Here is a 19,101-nt window from a genome sequence, read left to right as displayed (position 1 = left end):
ACGAGAGGAATGCTTAAGTAATCATTGACTAGGTGAAGAGTCAAGAAACCATACCATTTAACATGCATATTTTAGCACTCAAATGTTGTGTATCACCAGCAGAATCATCCTTCATTCTTGGATTCAGTTACCGCATGGTGCAAATGTGAGTATTCCCACACCTCATTGCTAGCTCTTCAGTTCTGATCAAAGAAACTGAACAAGTATGCGGTCACCTTAAGTACAGAAGTGTTCCCATCTCTATGTGGTCATGTACCCTCACGCCCCTCTTGTCCAACCCTTTGTGGTTGGTTCATAGTCACAAATTCAAGCGCATCTGTAGCTTGCAGCTTAAACCCAGACAGATTTGGTTGTGATAACATTTGGTAGGACTATCCTTTGTCAAGTGGGATTGACCCACTGCAGTGTAGGGGCACCTGATCAGCTCTTGTATCTGTTCTTCAGCAATCAGAGCTACACACTACCTTAAACTGTCATCAGCTTTAGTTCAGATTAGTGCTCCAGCTGCAAAGAAAAGATGCAATGCCTGTTCTACCACACCCCTGTTCCCATAGCAGCACCCTCTGGCAGTGTGATGGCAGAGCAGGTATCTAGGATGAAGAAACCTGCCCTCCACCACTAGACCTCACTGAAGCTTTTAAGCAATAATCCTGTGTGTCTGATTGCACTGTAGAGCTTCTAGTTGCAGCTCACAGGTTGCAGCTCACCTGCCATTGAGCAGTGTAGTGTAAATCCCAATAGTAACCCAGATTCAAGGTGATGAGCTGCAGGATTTGCCTTTGGATTCTAACAGATCAACTACTAAAGCTTATCCAGCTGTGCACGCCTTGCTATAAACTTCAGAGCCAGCTTTGAACACAGGAGTTGAATGCCCATCCAGAACGCAGCACAGGTTAATCACAGCTTGGCTGAAACTTGGGCACAGCAAGGATCCAAGCCATCTCCTAAGCCTGACTTGAAGCCAGCAGGCTGTCCTGCAAACACTGGATGAAGCAGTCTTCCTGGCTGCCAGTCAGCACTGCTAGATGATATCTTTTGACCTACTATGATCAATCAAGTGGTTAATGTCTGAGTTCCAAAACTGACTGTTCCCTTTGCCCCACTCCAACCTTTGATATTCTGGATCTTTCCTTATGTCAAAATGATGGTGTCTCTACTACAATGAATCATTAACAAAGTTTGTTCTAGCTCCAAGAGTAAAAGTTTTGGGAACATAAGCCATACTTCCTCTGCTTAAAACTACATCTCCTTCCCTGTAATAGCAACAGAATGGAGTTCTGTTTAGCATTTACATTTGGAAAAATTATTGTTACAAAACATGACCATTCCAGCCCTGAGATGTTTGGAAAGGAGCTAGTCTGTGCTTGTCTTTCAAAGAGGGCTTTCAAATACCCCTTTTTCAAGACGTTGTGTCAAGAGCGCAGGTCTCTTCAACTATTGTCTAACAGATCTTAAGCAAAAATGGAATCTTTCTGGAAAGCAGGTGCTGACACAGGAAATATTCTGAAGGCTCAGGGTTTGATGCATCTGCTGTTCGTATTGGCCAGCATAAAGTACATATTCAGAGTCCAGGCCATGTTCAGCTAGTAACACATATTGCCCTCACTGTATCTAATGTATCGATGTGAGGCTCACGATGCTTTACAGGAAAGACTGTGACAGGAGCTGTTCCAAAACAATTATCCTCTAAAAAAAACAACAACAACACAACAGACTGTGTGGAAAATTACCTACCACAAACAAACTGAATTGTACTTTTGGTCTTTCACACATTTAATAGCAAGTGAGGTGTATCTTACAGGGGAATTTAAGATGCAATCTGCTGAACTGAACCCTTTTCCTAATTTACTAACTCCACAGGTCTGATGGTACGAGGTTTTATGCTTAACAGCATAGCAGCTCTGGAATAATTAAAATTGGCCTCAGTCAGATAAGTGTCTCCCTGTCACCGCATTTGTCTGCAACTTGTATTCTTTGCTCCTATTGCTGGAAGGCAAGTTTTATAACAATGAGGCACCAAACTTAACCAAATTCCTATGTCCTTCTTCAAGGGCAATCCAGTCTCATCTGTGGCATGTTCTTACCAGTTCAGAACAGGAACATGTTGGATGCTCCTCAGCGAGTTACTCTTTCACTTACATACAAGTGGAGTTGAGGATGGCGTCAGAGAAAGTTAAGAAGTTAGTGCTTTTGGTTCTGATAGGTGAATAGCTTGCTATGCACAACTGCAGCATTTCAATTGAATGTAGGCTTTGGGAACAGCTGCGTATTCCTGTCTAGGCATTAACTGAATAGATTGTCCTGCTATAACTCAGTCTTGCAGGTTTCAAGAAGCAAAAACACACCTCAAACAGAAATAGCATAGTTAATATAGGTGCATTGCTACCCTGTTAATCTCAACCCACTACAAGTAATAATAATAATAAAAAAAGACAAAAGTACCTTCTGTAGAGCTTGCCACCTCTTCCTACTTGTGATATTCATGACATGGTCATCTTTTACATTCTCTAAAAATTAGCAGGTACTAACGTTACGTTGAAACATGAGCAGCAGAGTGAAGTCCCCATTTCTTCCTCTAAAGAAGTGCACCTGTCAGTGTATGAAGCAATACCTTCACAGCCCTTGTAACGGAACCTGCAGATACCGAAAAGCCTCAGGCAGCATGAAGGCACTTCTGGGTAGTTTCTCTTCTTGCTTCTTCCCTCACCACTTACTGATTTTCCCACAGGAATGTCATGAAGTGACACCAGCAACAGCTGAAAACACAAATGAAGCAACCAATTGCATCTCCTGTTCAGACTCCTCCTTTTTATTGCAGAGCAAACAGTTCAAGGTCTCCATTTCCTGATACTTGAATGAATGTGTTATTGGAATAGGAGCTTTTAGGAGGTATCCTCATTTTGCAGGTTAGCTATTTTATCAGGAGAAAGTCTTTCTCCTCTATCACAGCAACATTGCAATCCAGTACTATCCAAAGATAAGCATCAGAAAGTACCTTGAGTGCCCAGTGACACAATGATATCAACAGCATGCAAGGCTGCTTCCTGTTAAGTAACAGTTTCCCTTCTGACCCTTCACTCCATTCTTCCACCTTTAAAAGTAGAACGTAAGTACCAGCTGCACAGGTAGCACGCAGCCCTAATTAATACTAATTCATTAAAATGTATAAATATAACAATTTATATTTTTAATTTTCATTATAAAATAATTTACAACCTTAATTAATGAATTAAATTATAGCTAAGTACTGTGTAAGAAACACTAATTCAGAAAGGAAGTCTCTGTGCTGAAAAAGCCATGGAAAACAAATTCCTAGAACAGAATCTAAAGAGAAAAGGTGCTTTAGGAACTGGAAAATTACCCAGCCTGCAAAGGGTCAAGCTGACTAGAGGCAGGGACACAATGATCCACTTCCAGAGCTCAGGTCCACTTTCCTGAGGCTAAAGAAGCAGAGGTTTGGCCTCAGCCAAAGCACCTCCTTCCCCTGCACTGAGTTACTTCCAAAGAGCAGGAACCCGCTAAACCCACACGCTCTGTTTGTGAAGTCTGGTTTCCCATAATCAACCGTAGGTGCACCCTCATCCCTGGGGTAAAGGCAAGCCAAAGAAACAATTACTAAATGGCAAGGTTTATTAAACCCTTCTTGCCAGTCACGAGGTCCAGTTCTGGCTGCATTCTTCTACCCACACGGGTGGCTGTAGCAGTGTTACCAGGTCATGCTGCAGTGTGACAGCTGGTGGGGCTTCTCGGTCGTTGGAGGAGCTACTTATTGCCGTGCAGAAGGAGCAGCGATTTCCCTTTGACAAAAAACACTGGGATATGCTTAGAGTGGAAGTTCTGATAAAGCCTCTTGAGGTTGTACTCTTCTGACGTCAAGGATTCATGCCACTAGCATATTAATAAAGTTGTTATGATCCCAATGGGTTCTGATTTTTGTATCATAGAAAGGCTTGGATTGGAAGGGACCTTAAAGATCATCCCATGTAAGGTCGTTATTATCCTAATGATATTCCAGATGTAGAAGGGAGATAAATCTTAATGAGCATACAATTAGACAATGGTATAAGATACCCAAATGGATTATGACCGACATATTGATGTGTAGATTGCATGGCTTAAGTTATAAGGGTCAATGCAAAAAGCTATTTCCTGAGCTTTCCTTGAAAGGATATTTCTACATCTTGTGTTGTCTCTGCCGTTCTGCCGGATATGGAGGATGTAAGCATGAAAGAGGTAACAGCTTACTGGTGTGGTATTTCATTTTGCAAGAGCACTTTCTTGATTTTGATAATAACGTTAACTCTTATTTCCTACTGTTTGGTCATGTTGGTCCATGACTTCCTATAACAACTAAGTATGTCAAAGTTGAACAGTAACAAGGACCAGCTCACTAAACTTTTTAAGTCCTATCTGACAATAGATGCGAGCCTTCCAGCTCTTCTCTTCCACAAAGTGCAACCGTCATGTCTTCAAGGAAATCCTTCTTTTATCACCTTTCCTCTCTGATACATTTATTATCTGCTACCTAGACTCACTTGTTACTCCCACATTTTACACAGCTTGCACCATTTATTAGCTTTATGAATCCCTTTCATCTTTGCAAAGCCTTTCTGTCGGGCCACCAAAGGGGCTGTGTCATTGCAGCTAACAGCTGCTTTTTCCTGCAGCAGCCGGCAATCAGCTCAGCAACAGTCTCACACAGCTTCACCACAAGCCCACCATGCTGGAACAAAAGAGGGTAGGGGGTTAGGGAAGGAAGAGAGGAGGGAAGAAGATGAAATAACACGGAAGACAGAAAACCTGAACTGGTGGAAGGGGAAAATGGAGGGAGAAGGAAGGAAGGAGGACAGAAAAAAATGAATAGAAAAGGCAAACACTAATGAGAAAAAAATAAATGGATGCTCATTCTCAAGGCCAGAGGTTTCTCCACTTCAGCCTGACTGCTGCAGTTGGGCCTCTCTTTCACAGTCTTCTCTTTGCATGCACAGTGAAGCTCTCAGATCACACATGAATTTCAGATTTCTTGGTCCTTTGCAGAGGGTTTATTTTATCTGCTATTACCTTATAGACTGTGGGGCATCTGGACAGGAAAAATTACAGATTCCAAAATAACAGTCTAAGGGCTACATTCACCGAAGGAGTTTCCACAGACTTCAGCAGAACTCAGAGAAGAGCTCAATTCCCAACTGAAAAAAAAAAAAAACAAAAACAAACAAACAAAAAAAACCCACCAACCACCTCATACTACCTGTTTAAATTCACTCGCTTTTGCTAAATTGCTAAATCAAGACTTTAGAGATAGATGAGGTAGATTGTCATGGAGCTGGCTTGAACAACTTTTCATCCCAGCTAAACTAGGACATGTAGCAACCCAGGACTAGGTCCTTGTGCTGGAACAGAGAGAACAGCCCTGCTCCTGGAGAGCCCCCCTTTGGCACGTTAGAAGGGCTTCAGCACACAGGCAAAACGGCTGTCTCAGCTATCTGGGTACTGAGCGGCTTTTCAGCGGGAGATGTTGTACCTCTTCCACTACAGATGTCACAGATCAAAGAGCCATTACCAGAGCCAGGTCTTTGCTTTCCGAGCACGTGCAGGACAGGGCCATTTTGTTCTGGTAATGAGCACACAGTCTCCTGAGTGCTGTTCTGGTCCTTCACATGTCTAAATATTTGTATTCCTAGGCAGAATCTGTTCTTTCTCACACAAATGCAGTTGCCATTGATAGTTCTGCACATCAGGAGCTCTGTCCTCTCCCCTGCTCCTGTGCTGGAGGTCTCCCACAGCACTGCCCTGCCATTCTGTTTCTGGAAGACACCCCCACTATCATTCCACAGTCCCTGCAGCTTTTCTAGCACTGCACCTGCCTCCTGGCCTTCCTCCTTGCTACTAGGTAAAAAACACTTGCCAGTGCTTGACCTCCTACCCCAACAGGGTCTGCATTGACCAAGTTACTACTTAGGAACATGGAATAATGTGGAAAAAGGCATGAATTTCAGCCCGTCCCTTCGATGCAGCTTTCTCTGAAGAGGACTGCTTACCAGCGGGACACTAACTTAAGTAAGAATTTCTCACCTTCAGGACCCCAGAAAATCTGCCTTCCACCCTTTTTATAGCTCTCATCTCTCCGGTAGCTTTGAGTCTTTCCTCTGTCAGCCAGCCAAAGCATCACTTCCCCTCTCAGCACGCCATGCCACCAATACTACATACAAAACCACAAGAAAATTGTGACTCAGTTTCATAACCCTAATTACCAATTTTTCCATGGACCTGTTCATCTCAAGTAGGAGTGAAGACCATACTAGTTTGAGTTGTAGACAGGGCATCTTCATGAGTTGGATGGGCCCTGCAGTGATTAAATAGCTTGCCCGGTGTTGTACATTGGATTATGTTTGTAAAACAGGTTAAGATCCCAGATCACTAGACTCCTAGCTCCTTCCTCTAATCTCAGCTCCTTCCTCTAATCTCAGGAACTGTAAAAACCAATTCCTCTTGAAATCAGTTCATGTACTTCTGACCCTGCCATGCCACAGTTAAGCAGCTCTCCTAACTGGTGATCAGCAACTATTCAAATTGCCTGGACAGAGACCCTGATGCCCATGACCTGACTTTTATTAAGAGCAGGGTGACTTGAGAGAGCCCAAATTCAACATGGTAGATCAAGACCTGGCTGGCAATCCCTGGAGAAGAGAAACAATTGCTCCTCAAACCTGAGCCTGAAGGCTAATGGAACATGCACACGTTAATAAAGAATGATTAAAGAGCTGGAAAGGCATGTAATAAAGGGGAAAAAATGACCACTCTATTCCACGCACCAACCCAACCAAACTATGGAGATGATACAATAAAATCATGCTATTTACTCACTACTTTGAAAGCTCTCTTCTCCCTGGGGGCAGTTCGCCTTCTGCTAGCGGCACCAAAAGACGTTTCTTGCCCCTTATTCCTCAAGGGCTCCCAGAAACAAGGATTTCGAAAGCAAGACTGGTCACACAGCTGAGCGGCAGCAAGACTTTATATATGGGAGTGGTCAGAAAGGGAGGGTGATGTAATGAATTTGTATCTTTGAGCTGTAAACTCATTGCCACCCTTCCCCCTCCCCATCCCTGAAGGATTGCTGGCTCACACGGCAAACTGAGGACAGTGGTCAGCCACTTTCCGTGCCATGCTTTCTCACGGTAAAGGGAACAGCATACAGGGTGGGGAGCAAGGAAGGATCAGACTCGAATGAGGACAATAGTTTGATGTTGGGTAGTCCCAGGAGTGAATCTGTACTGGCAGCGTCATTTCTTTTCTTCATACATCAAACAATGTGCTGCCAGTTGCTGGCCTTTCCCATGGCACAAGCCCCGGTACAAGGACACCATCTGTGTTAGGGCACCACTGCCACCATAGCCACCTGGCTGGGGAAAGCACCACTCCTGCACTCTCCACAACAAACTGATGCTGGAGCACTGTCCCGCCACGTGGCCAGAGGGGCAGGGAGCCCAGTGGGGACGAAGGCACATGCATCCCATAAACGGCATTGTCCTGGCCACCGACCTGGGAAGCTCTTGAGAGGTACATCCTGCCCTTCTCCATCAGAGGAAGTCTTGTAGCCTGTGAATGGAGAGGAAATCTCTCAAGGATGTACCATTGCTCTCCAAAGGGAAAATAATTTTCAACTTCCTTCATTACTCTTGTTGATCTTTCACTGAAGGGCTTGTTTGACTGTGAGAGGCCACGTCATGCACGAGGACAGGGTTTGACCAGCTGAGAACTTACAAATTATTAGTTGAGTATCTCTGGTATAGCTGTATAACAGATGATGTGAGTGTCTTCTCAGCTGAAACAACTGGAAAAGGCGGGAGCCTCTCCAGGCTGTCAGAGGGGAAGTCAGAGTTACTGTCTCCTGCCAGCAACACCACCAGGATGCGCAGGTTCATGCAACAGCAGCCAAATAAATGCCCAGCTCATGCCACTGAAATCCCGCACCAACAGGAACCTCCATGGCGAGCCCTTAGATTTGGGTGGGGAAGGAAGATGCAAGAATGACTCTTGCAAGCAGAGCCACTTGTGCAATGCACGGTGAACTGGAAAAATGACCTGAGTTTTTCCCCTTCCTGGGTTATTTTTCAGTCAGAGTTCTCCCCTGACCTGTTCACAGAATCACAGAACGTTAGGGATTGGAAGGGAACTTGAAAGATCATCTAGTCCTATCCCCCTGTCAAAGCCTAAGTTTATCAGTTTAAGTTAACATACATACAGCTATGAAAATGCAAAGCTTGGCTTCAGAAGAGGAAGTAGCTGACGTGGTTAGACTTTCAGGTGTCTTGTATGGCTCTTTCAGATTGAGTAGATACCTTTGTCGATGATAATACTTTACCTTTGGACGCTGTGCATGAGAGGCTGCAGGGAGAGCCAGCCACCTGTTTTGTCTCGGTTGTGTCTGTGTGTTCCTGCCCGGCCGTCCTCTCATTCTCTGAGCTGTTCCTGGTGGAGAGTACATGGCAGCACCGAATTATCACAGTCGAGGCCTTGAAATCAGCAGTTGCTTTGTGTGCCAGCATGAGGAAGTGAACTATTTGAAACACTGTAAGGAGTGTTCCATATGCCAAATCATGGTCTGAATCTCATTGACCTTAAAGACTTGTGACTTGTTAGTGTCGTGGGAACCAAAACAGGTACATATCTGAGTTAGATTCTCTTCTAACTGCTAGGAAGGCTGCATAATGTATTTTTTGCAGATCTGGGACAGACTTTCTCTTACATACGTAACACTGAATTATAGAAACACAATCTCAGTAAACCACTCCCTCTTGTCCTGTTGCTTTGGAGGGTCCCTGGCTTTGGAGCTGCTGGGATCAAACCAGAATCAACAAACATTGAATTATTCAGATATCCTTGTCCAAAGAAGAAAGTTGCACCCCTGGCAGGCATGCTTCAGCACAACCACGAGTGCAACAGACCCAATTTATCCCAGGGAAAACTCTTCACTTGCTCAGAGTGCATGTCTTTCACAGGATAGTTTGGAGGCAGGTTAAACACACTAGGTGGATGGCAAAGCAAGCTCTAAAAAAATTTAAGCACAAAGAGGAAGAATATATTGGCCTCTTCCCGTTTCTCAACTGATACTCATAGTAAGAGAAAGAAGCTGCAAGGTCCTAGATTTTCGGTGAGTTCGGTACAACCTGGGCTCCCTCAGTGTGAGGGGAGCAAGCCCCACACCTAGGCAGAGATGAGGATAGCCACACTGCACAGTCCCTGCCTTCCACAGCACGGCGCTTCCCCAGATCCCTGACTGCCATCCTAGATAGGAAAGGGAGAGGGGCCAGTGGAGACAAACAGCCCTGAGCAGTGATCAGGCAGAGGAATAGGAGCCAGGGGAGTCCATGTAAAGCTGCTTACCAAAGAACACACTCCAGTTCTTGTCATCCCTACAGGAAGATCCCCAGACTCCACAACCTGTCCAGACTGCTAAATTCTTATCATCATCATTACAAAAATTTGTACTGCTTAACAACGTGTTTAAGCTACTGCCAGGGCACCTTACTTGCTAACATGAGAAAAGCATTCAGACCCCTGCTTTAGAGATGGGAGCAGAGACAACTTGCCCAGGCTTCAGAGTAGATGAGTCTGAGCTGAAACTAGGAATCTTCCCCCCAGATTCCCTTAAGCACGCTGCTAGACATCACATCTTTTCCTCTGTCAGACATCCAATATATTAAATCCAGACGCAGTTGGAAGTGGCAAGTGCAGAGGCTGACAGTGATCTAACAGCGCGGTGCCTGGAGCTACGTGGGCTGTTGTTTTCGCTGTTTCTCATGGCTTTGGTTTCTCCCCTAGCGTAAACAGAAAACAAATAAAATGTGGAGGTAGCTCCTTCTCCTTGAGGAAAATGACAGCAGATTAGATTGCAGTGCAGGAGCTGGAGAGAAGTTCAAAGTGTTTGCTACTTAATGGAAAACTTGCAGACTACTATAGAAAGTTGTTGGGTGATTAATTGCTGTTAAAGTCTAACCAAAGCAAGAGGGCCCTAAAACCAGAGGAACAAGGACTTTTCCCGGGAAGAGCCAAGGTCTACCACACAAATCCCTTTTCCATTCTGCCTAAAAACCAGCAGGACTCAGAGCCATGTGGCTCACACGTTATTCTTGGACATGAAAGAAGGCTGCCCTAAGGCTCAGCCCCATGACGTGTGTGCGCAGCCTGCCCAAGCTTGGTGCCCAGCCGTGTGTCCCAGGAAGCCTCACAACTTCCTGCCCTTTTCTCAACAGCTTCTGCTGTAGAATCAGCTCTGCTGCTCTCAAAGCAACAGCTGAAACTTCTCAGTGTAAAACTCAGCACATCCTGGTATGCCTGAAGCAAGCTTGGGTTACCTTTGTACAGCATGTCTGCAACCCGACTACTCAATAGCTCCTGCCCCATAGCTGGGGTAGGGTTGGAACATCTCACAGAGGGACTGGGCAAAGCAGCAGAAGCCAGAAATGGGGCAGCCAGCCCCAGGTCTGCTATTCCCACTTGTCTGCCCCCAGCCCCACTGTGGGGCTGCTCAGCTGATGCTGTGCTGGGACCTGGTCCTTCTCCGAGAGTGCTGCAGGAGCCAAGAGCCGCTAACGGCTCCTCAGGTGTTGCATTGGAAGAGTTTTCACTGAGTTCCTGAGAAGGCTTTGGATACAGTGCTAAGCTGCACTGAATGTGTAGGGCAACTTTCTGGTGGTGCAGTCCATCTGTGGGCTGAGTGACCAGAAATGAGTTAGGTAGGGCTGGGGAGCTCAGGTTCACACCAGAACACAGGTTTGCACTCTAGACAGGCAAGGAAGGTGCCCGGCAGCAGCCGAGGTAATGCATACAGCACTACGTGGGAAGGATGCACATCATGGCACACAGCCCATGCTGTAAGAGTCTGGACTTACATCTGTTTTACTCCAACAACTCAGCACCTCCCACTCCCTATTTGCTTGTGAGAATGACAGTCTCTGGGAAACAAACGGATTTTCCCTTCTAAAGGAAATCTCCGAGCACTCCTCTCGTCATACCTTGAGGCGCACGTTTGGTCCAGTTAAGGCTTCGGTAATACAGCTCACTTGTGTGGCTATTTGCAACCCAACTACTTTGACCTTGAGAGGGACACAGGACAGATCTAGTCTTGGTGAAAATGTCCTTGAGCCCATACATGGGATGGACACTGCCATATAATGTGCAGGCTCCTGTCCCAGCCCGTGCTTCAGCAAAGCACTCGGTTGCGTTCAGCTTCTACCAGCCCAAGGGTACATATGGAAATCACTGGCTGAGTCCCTGCTTCCTCAGGATGGTGGTCACAAGGTTCACGTAGAAAAGGGGGAGAGAGCATGAGAAGCTCCTTTCCCCATTACTTTCTTGTAATTACAAGGCAGAGGCAAAGAATCTCCTCCTAAAGGAGAAGCAGGAACCTGAAATCACAGCATGATACCACAGAGATGGGAGCCTGCCTTGAAGGGCTTCTCTATCTGTCTGAGTGCAGAAACCTGGCAGGTGGGATGCTCACAGCATCCCCTCCTCGGGGCAGGGCATGACATAGGGCTGTGGAATGGATAACTGCTCACTGATAGATCTCCTGTCCTGAGAGAGGCAACTTGCTACAGGGAGAACCAGGCTTACATCTCAAATACAATTCCCAAAGCCCTGCATGGGAGAAAAGAGTCTGTCCGGGTAACCTGTATCCCCCGTTTTCTTTAGGCTTATTTTAGCATGGCAAAGGTCACCAGAGTTGGCCACTGTTTTTGAACTACCAAAATCACAAGTTTCTGCCTCAAAGCAACCTGCCTTACACATGTGGTAGCAGCCATGCAGGCTGCAGGCAGAGGCTGTCCCAGCACAGCCCTGGGGCAGTTCCTCTTGCCCTGGGTTGCCACTGAGCCTGCAGGTGAGCTCAGCCCCATCGGCTCTCCCGCTCCATCCCACGTGGCTGGGTTGGTTTGGGTTCACCCCGCAGCCTCCCCGTGTCAGAGGCAGGTGCTGGATGTTTTCCCATCTGCTGAGCCCACACCTGCTGCCATTTCCATTGCCAGTGGAAATCGCAGGTCCCTTTATCACGTCACAACCTGATCTCTGCGGAAGGCTTTGTTTGTTTTCCCAGTGTGCCAGGGCTGCAGTTAGCCAGCAGGGCAGGCCAGTGACACCTGCATGGCAGAGCACCACGGGATACGAGGGAGCAAGCTGCCCCTTATCAACCTGGGGGCCCTGACCTCTGCTCCCAGGCAGGGAGAAATGGCAGTGGGTCAGAAACGACAGATATCATCCTGGCTTTGCACTCCTGAAGATGAGGGTGTCTCCTGCAGGTCAGGACGAATGGTAGCACAAACAGACACACCCTGAACTATGAGAACCCCATCAACCAGTGACACTTATCACAAGCAGACTCACAGGGGAGTGAGTGGCCTCCCGAGGGAGAGTCCGTCACCATCCCCTGCAGCTGAGACAGAGAGGCTTCCCTCAGGCTGCGGCAATATCCCCACTCTCCTTCATCCCCCAGATGCTGGGAGCACATCCCCAGCTCTGGCCATCTGATGCCTAGGAAGATGGCGTAAACATTTCCTGAATGCTGTTGTGCCTCGGTTTCCCCCTCCTCACCCACACGGTGGCCTCGCAGTGCAGGAGCAGAGGGGACAATCTGCAGGGAGGTCAGCCCTGGTGCATAATGGGGAGCTCGGGGGCAAAGTCCCCTAGGGCTGCTCCCTTGTGAGAGCTCTCATGGCCAGAAATAAACTTTGACCTCTGGCAGGGCAGCCCTGTGCAGAGACAAGAGACTGGATGAAAGAGACTTTTTTTTTTTTTTTTTTTTTTTTTTTTTTAAGAGAAAGCAGGAAGAAGCAAGGAAGAGAGGCAGAGTCCAGGGGTCCAGGGCTTGGCCCTGCTGTTCAGATCTGAGGCTACCAGAAATGCTGGCTACTCTTGAAAGGGCTTCCTGCCTCCCCCTTGCCTTGCAGGCCTGCAGCACACAGATCCCACTAGGCTCGAGCTAATTTGGGCTTGCTGGGGAGAGGACGGAAACACAATGGGGACAGGAGCAAAAAGCAACGGGGAGGATGACACTCAGGAGACTCATCCTTATCAAGGAACACAATTATATCAAAGGGGAGCCGCAGAGACTGGGAAGAGCCTTTTGTAAAACTCACAACTGAGTCAAATCCTGCTGTTTTTACACATTGGTCCCCTGGGAGCTCTATCATGAAGATTGCCCCAAAAGAAGCTCCTGTGCCAGGTCAGGCCACTTGCTGGATGCTCTGCTTGTGCATCAGTAACGCACCCACTGCACATTGTTCTCCCTGTGTGTGTGCTTTTTAATTACAGTTTTCGTTTGCAGAGCGTCTCTTAGAGAAAGGACAAAACGCGTTACTCTGATTATTAAAATCACACTCAGCATTTCCCAACTGCTAATTACACTCAGGCAGCAGCATCTCTGTAATTAAAGCTGGGACGGCACGTCCGGGGAGCCAGGAGCCCGGCCGTCCCCTTCCCTGCACCACTCCGACCAGACTGGGCTGGCCAGAGCCAGGCTCAGCCATGCCACGGGCTCAGCCTGCCCGGACTACGACCCCTCCCATGACACCCAGGCACCGCCACTGCTGCACCCCGAAGGGAGACGATGCACACGAGGCCAGGCACCCCCTCAGCACGGGGCTGCGGGTGCCCCCGCACCAAGTGCGCCCAGGTTACAGCTCGGCACCCACCCTGAGCCTGCTGCATGGGCAGGGGGAGTGAAGGGAAAGGCCAAGCCACGGGGTTACGGTGTTTGGGGGAAGAAAAGAGGGCTTAGTTTTGTTTCTGCTACAGAATGTTTGCAATAAATCACATCGCCCATCTGAGCCTCCGTTACCTTGCATGTAGGACAGGGACCGGAGGCTCCCCTGTTAGTCAAGGGGCTCTGGTGACAAACTGCAGGGAAGTGCTCCTGCTGGCTCCCCCCTCACACAAGCACACTTTAAAGCCTGTGGCACACCGACAGACGAGGGGGTGAGGTGCACAGGGGAAGATGGGAATCCCTAGGGAGACCGTGAGGCCCAAAGAGCTGAGAGACAGCAGCTCAGCAGCCTACAAACCTGTGAAGTCAGGAGCTTGCTGGAGAACCGACCCTGCCTCTACACTGCTTGGTCCTGGAAGAAGAGCAACTGCAGGTGTGTGAGCAGCCCTGCCAGCATCACCCACAGCAAAACACCTGCCCTGAGCTGAGACACCTCAGAAATAGAGCTCTCCAGAGCACAGCTGGGACCAATGAAGCTTCAGGCAACTGGGGGCTTGACACCAGCACTGGCCTCCCACTGCCAGGTGATGCTTTGGAGGAGGAATTCCACCTCCAGGAAGATGGAGCACTGATTAGGAAAAGCAGATAAACACTGCATCTGTTTCAGGATGGGTTTCCTTCCCACTGAAATCCCCAGAGTTTCAGTGCTCAGCAGGATGCAAGCACATTCTTAAATGACTTCCTGGAGCTCTGGTTTCAAAGACCAGCCCCTTCAAAAGCAATAACATTCCAAGATCAATAGCAGCCCCAGGAGAGCTCCGAGCATGCTGGCTCCAAAACCACTGAGCTATCACTACGGCCAGTTATGCTATCAGATGCTATGGCACAAGTCTACCTTTTCATATTTAAAAAGGCTACTGAGACTTCCTAAGCAATCAAGCTTAAACAGCAAGGAAAAAAAAAAGGGGGAAGAAAATTTACATTTCAGAAACAGCACGACATGCCTCTGCAGTATATCCTGCAAGCTTGCAGTGCTTCACAGGGAGCAAAGCAGCAGATGCAGCTCATAAGCAAAGAGGAGCAGGGCTAACGGACCCCTGGATGTGATCCAGAGAGCGAGGATACGTTCATCTGTTCCTCGAACACTTTTATTCCTGACTCCCTGAAGTTGCTAGTAAGAGGTTTGGGGAAGCAGAGATCAAATAATCTTTTTTCATCCAACACAAATTACACGTGAAGAATGAATAATCAAATCTTCATGTGGAAAAAGCTTAGAGTGGGGTGCCCTATGGATGCTGGAGGCATCCAAATGTATTTAATTGTGGCCCAGTAATGAAATGGCACAGAATAATACATGGAGCTAGCAAAGGACATCAGGAAATTTTTGAGGAGCTTCTGGAAAACTTGAAAATGTTTGTGAAACATTGCAAATAAGGGCAGACAACATTCAGCACAGAGAAATGTGTAATAATGCCTGGCTGTGATAAACCACTATGAAGGGTAGGTGTGTATTGATGGATTTGAGCTAACAGCTCTATTCACCACCACTAAATCCCTAATACAGATTTGTGGAAAAAATGCAGCAAGAAGAAAGCAAGATTTTGTTAGCTCCTGATTCACCCCCTCTCATTTAGAGCTTATAAATGAAACTGGGTCTGTAAGAAGGAATAGTATTTCTTTAAAAAGGAGAAAGAGGACAGAGTCGGAGTTAAGAATCAAAGCTGGCAAGCCAAGCAACTGCTGTAGAAGCTGTTTGAAAAATAACTTACCTAAGAAACTGCATAACAAAAAGATTATGCCCAACAACCCATACTTAGATCTAAAAACAAGTGTTCTGTGATCTAGGGCATTCACTTAAGTAAAGCTAACTGTAGCTCCCCTTGGAACAGGACTGAAGTCTATCTAAATAGGAGAATTCCAATTCTGACAGAGGTCTGTATTTTCGTCCATTAAAACATATGTGCCACGTCAGAGCACGGGAACGCAGCGCCTGGAAAGCAAAGGCAGGATCTCCGAGAGCTTGAAGCCTTCCTCACCCTACCTGCAGCCCCTATCACCCAGCCTCGTCTCACCTCCAGCCTCCAAAGACAGTCAGTGCTCCCCGCTCCATCCACCCTACAGACACCTGCGTGCTGCGATCCTACCTGGAGCCAAGTGGGATTTTCCAAGCAGGCGGTGCCGGCATCGCAGGGGGCCTCCCAGCGCCCCCCCAGGGCTTGGAGCCTGGCCCAGGGGAGAGCAGAGCCTCTCCTCCGGAGAGCAGGGCTGTCCCCCTGAGGCTGAGAGGCTGGGGCAGTCCCAGTTCTTGTGCTGGGCACTAGATGGCACAGATGGGAGGGAATTTCAAGGTAGCCAGCCTGCGGCCAGATCCGTGGCTTTCCAGACTCAGTGGCCTGCTGGTTTCCAAAGGAGGCGGCTGCCACGGGGGATGCTTGCAGTGGCACCCCCCGGGGCATCCCCTCTGTGGGCACTGCCCTGCTGCGTCCCCTCAGCATCCCATCACATCCAGCCTGGAGGGTCCCACAAGGGCTGTGACCTGCGCCTGTGCTCCTGCACGTCGTAACAGGCTCCCTGCCTCAGGCACACAAACGTCTTGTTCGTGGAGCAGCCCTATATTTAGCTCAAATTGCATCAAAAACAGAAGGGAAACCGTCCCCGGGGATCGACTGTCCTGTGTCACTATCAGACTGCACCTTGGGCTGCAGCCTGCAGGATGACAACCACGACACAGCACCAGAGAGTGCAGGGAGGGATGTCAGGGGCCAGGAGCCCCATCAGCAGTCCCTCTGGGCACACGCCAGCACCCCAGTGCCCTCCCTCACCCTATGCAAAGGAGGGAGGCACTCAGTCACCGCTCTTACATGCGTATTTCACAAGGTAGCTCCTCCAAGCAGCTCACTCTTTTCCCTCCGGTATCCATCCTTTTTGGCACTGCTGCTTGTGATCACCGAGGCAGGACCTTTGTCCAGGAGCCTTCCCAACCTTGCCTACCTCCATTCCTTTAAGGCGTGGATGAAATTCCTTACAAGTGAACTGTGTGGCCTGACGCGCTGAGGCAAACATGGGCTAAGCCACACAAAAGTGCTGCGATAAGCACAGGAAAGGCCAAAGCATTTTTCATGGTGAGAAAACAAGGAGGGGAAGGTGGAAGGTTGTGTGCTGGCCTCTGCTGTTCTGACAACAGAAATTCACTTCACTTCAAAGGTTAACACAGTTAGTGCAGCTGGTGAAGATCATCGGCTCTGACAGCCTGTCTGGAGAGGCTCCATCTGTAGCATCACATGAGGGAAAGCCTCTGCAAGGATGGCACTGAGGGAGCAGCAAGCTCCGTGCACGAGGCAGAAGTGGCACAGGCAGGTGTTATCCGAACCAAACCTGAAGCTGGCAAAGCCTGAAAGAGCCCCTGCGCTAAGCAGCCCAGGGGTGCCAGGTGTTACTGACGCAGGTAAGATTCCTAGGAAAAGCCTGTTTGCTGGAGGGAGCAGTGCTGGACAGGCAATGCAGCAGCCTTCTTGTACTCCCCTACTACTCTTTAAGTACTTAGGTTATTATTTTTTAAAATCTGAAATGTCTTTTTACACCAGGATATAGAGGGAGAAAAACTAGTTAAGCTGGGAAGAAATAGGAACAGCCGGTCACTTTTCCAGGCCTGCCATGAACTACAAACAAGTTTTTAAAGACAACCTTACACAGGAGAGAAAGCTCACAGGTGCTTGCCTTGGTGGCAAGCGCTGCTCAGCCTCCGGTTCCTTCCCACAGGCGGTTCCCGTGTGGCAGCAGCTGAGGTCCAGCACTCTGTGCCGTGAAGACACATGGCTGCTGGCACTGTTACACACTGCCTCTCATCATTCGCACCCAACAGCCGTGCACCCTGGTCCTGTCCCTCAGGATTGTGGTCCCCAGCCCTGCTCTTGGGTGGGCTTGGTGACATTGCAGGTTTGTACCAGAGACCCCACAGGGAGGAATTTCCTCCTCAGGGCCTTCCCCTGCTCCCAGTGAGGGCAGAGGGAGTTTTGCCCCAACAGAAGCAAGCACAAAAGTGGGGTGTCTGCTCTCTCAGCCAATTCTGTGCTTGCTCCCACTGAGTCTCTGATTTTCACCCTCTAATCCAAGGCACTGAGCTCAGCCAAAGCCTGGGGCTTGTTTCACACACACAACACTGACAGGCAAGCCTGAATTTCCAACCCTGTTGGTCTCACAGGGACTGTATGGATCAGATCTTTCTCCAAATTGCAGAGCTTGTTGGAGAAGCCGAAAGGAGAATCAGATGTATCGCTCTGCTGAGCAGGAGGACATCTTACGTGCCATCACGGCTGGACTCGCTTCACTCTGCCAGAGCCAGTGAGGCGGTGAGAGCTCTGAGCATCCCACGCAGCCGCCTCTCAGGCCAGCTGCCTGCCTTTTCACGTGCAGTGCTGGAGCGGATCAGACCTCCACAGTCTGGCGGTCTGGCCACAACTGTGGCCTCCAGCGCTGGGTCCACATGCTCCCCTGGAGACCTGTGGTTGTTCTCAGCGGTTTAGCACTGCACTAAGATGCTTAGAGCCAATATAATCTGCGCACTTAGCAGTTTCAAATGCCAAAAGAAGATTAAGAGCACCAGGCACTGCCTTCAGCCTCTCCTGTAGGGTTTTAGATGGTTTAGCTCTTTTATGGAACTGTAACTCCAGCCCACAGCCTGAAATTGCCGAGGTCCCTTTTAAGCCAGGTTTTTAAAAAGCTCTTTAGAAATATTTTTATGAGACACATAAAAAAGGGGTCCCAGCAGAACGTGCTCCAAGATCAGATGTTTCTGCCGCTGGAAATGTTAGAGCTCCATGGCTATGGCACAATTTAAGTCTATGCAGGGCTCTCATCTGCGGTTTCTCCTGTCTTAGATCAGGAGAGCATTGCTCCTTCAATGGTCTAATGTATAGCAATGCCTGGAGAAGTCCAAGGGCCTTCCCCTACTCCTTCCATCAGCCTTGCAAAATCATCAGCAGGTGAGGAGCTGCCGCTGTGCCCCAAAGGCAGGTGGCTGAACAATAAGGCAGACCCCTGGGACCCCTGGCTTCCCCTGGAGGTGCCAGCTCCCGGCATTTGCTTCGTTAGCTGCATTTGCTCTGTGTGTTTTAACTTTACTGCCCCACTTCACAGGCTGATCAAAAGCACAAGGGCCTCGTGCTGTTGCCTTGAAAAGCCTCCTGCTGATCCCAGTGATGTTCCCTTCCCTTTCTGTAGGGCTTCCTGTGGGTCTTGCAGATCCTCTAGGGGAAAGCAGAGAGCTGTGAAGGACAGAAAACATCTGCAAAGCACCTGCAGTGCCAGAGTTCAGTGCCTGGGCAGAACGCAAGAAGAGTCAGGGGCTTCCCACCACCTCCCTCTGAAAGCCCACGTGGGGCTGGAAGAGATACCCCACACTG

The 19,101-nt window shown here is 48.5% G+C and overlaps 1 protein-coding gene across 6 annotated transcripts in view; it reads right to left on the bottom strand.

Annotated features, from left to right (window-relative positions):
* Positions 1-18,210, bottom strand: part of GGT1 (gamma-glutamyltransferase 1) — a 35,675-nt gene extending 17,465 nt beyond the window's left edge. The window contains exons 1-2 of one of the 6 annotated variants that reach the window (XM_035340542.1): positions 18,199-18,210; positions 17,796-17,802 (exon numbers count right to left, since the gene is read on the bottom strand). Coding sequence is in view for 2 of the 6 variants with exons in the window: in XM_035340537.1 (XP_035196428.1) it covers positions 15,844-15,884 (41 nt within the window). In the remaining 4 variants the exon portion in view is untranslated. The other 5 variants (XM_035340537.1, XM_035340538.1, XM_035340543.1 and 2 more) reach the window with 5 other exon arrangements.
* Positions 18,211-19,101: the final 891 nt, after the last annotated feature.

This window comes from Oxyura jamaicensis, chromosome 15 (assembly GCF_011077185.1).
Source record: "Oxyura jamaicensis isolate SHBP4307 breed ruddy duck chromosome 15, BPBGC_Ojam_1.0, whole genome shotgun sequence".
NCBI lineage: Eukaryota > Metazoa > Chordata > Aves > Anseriformes > Anatidae > Oxyura > Oxyura jamaicensis.
Note: the sequence above shows the minus strand (reverse complement) of the source record. Positions and strands in the feature narration are given on the sequence as shown.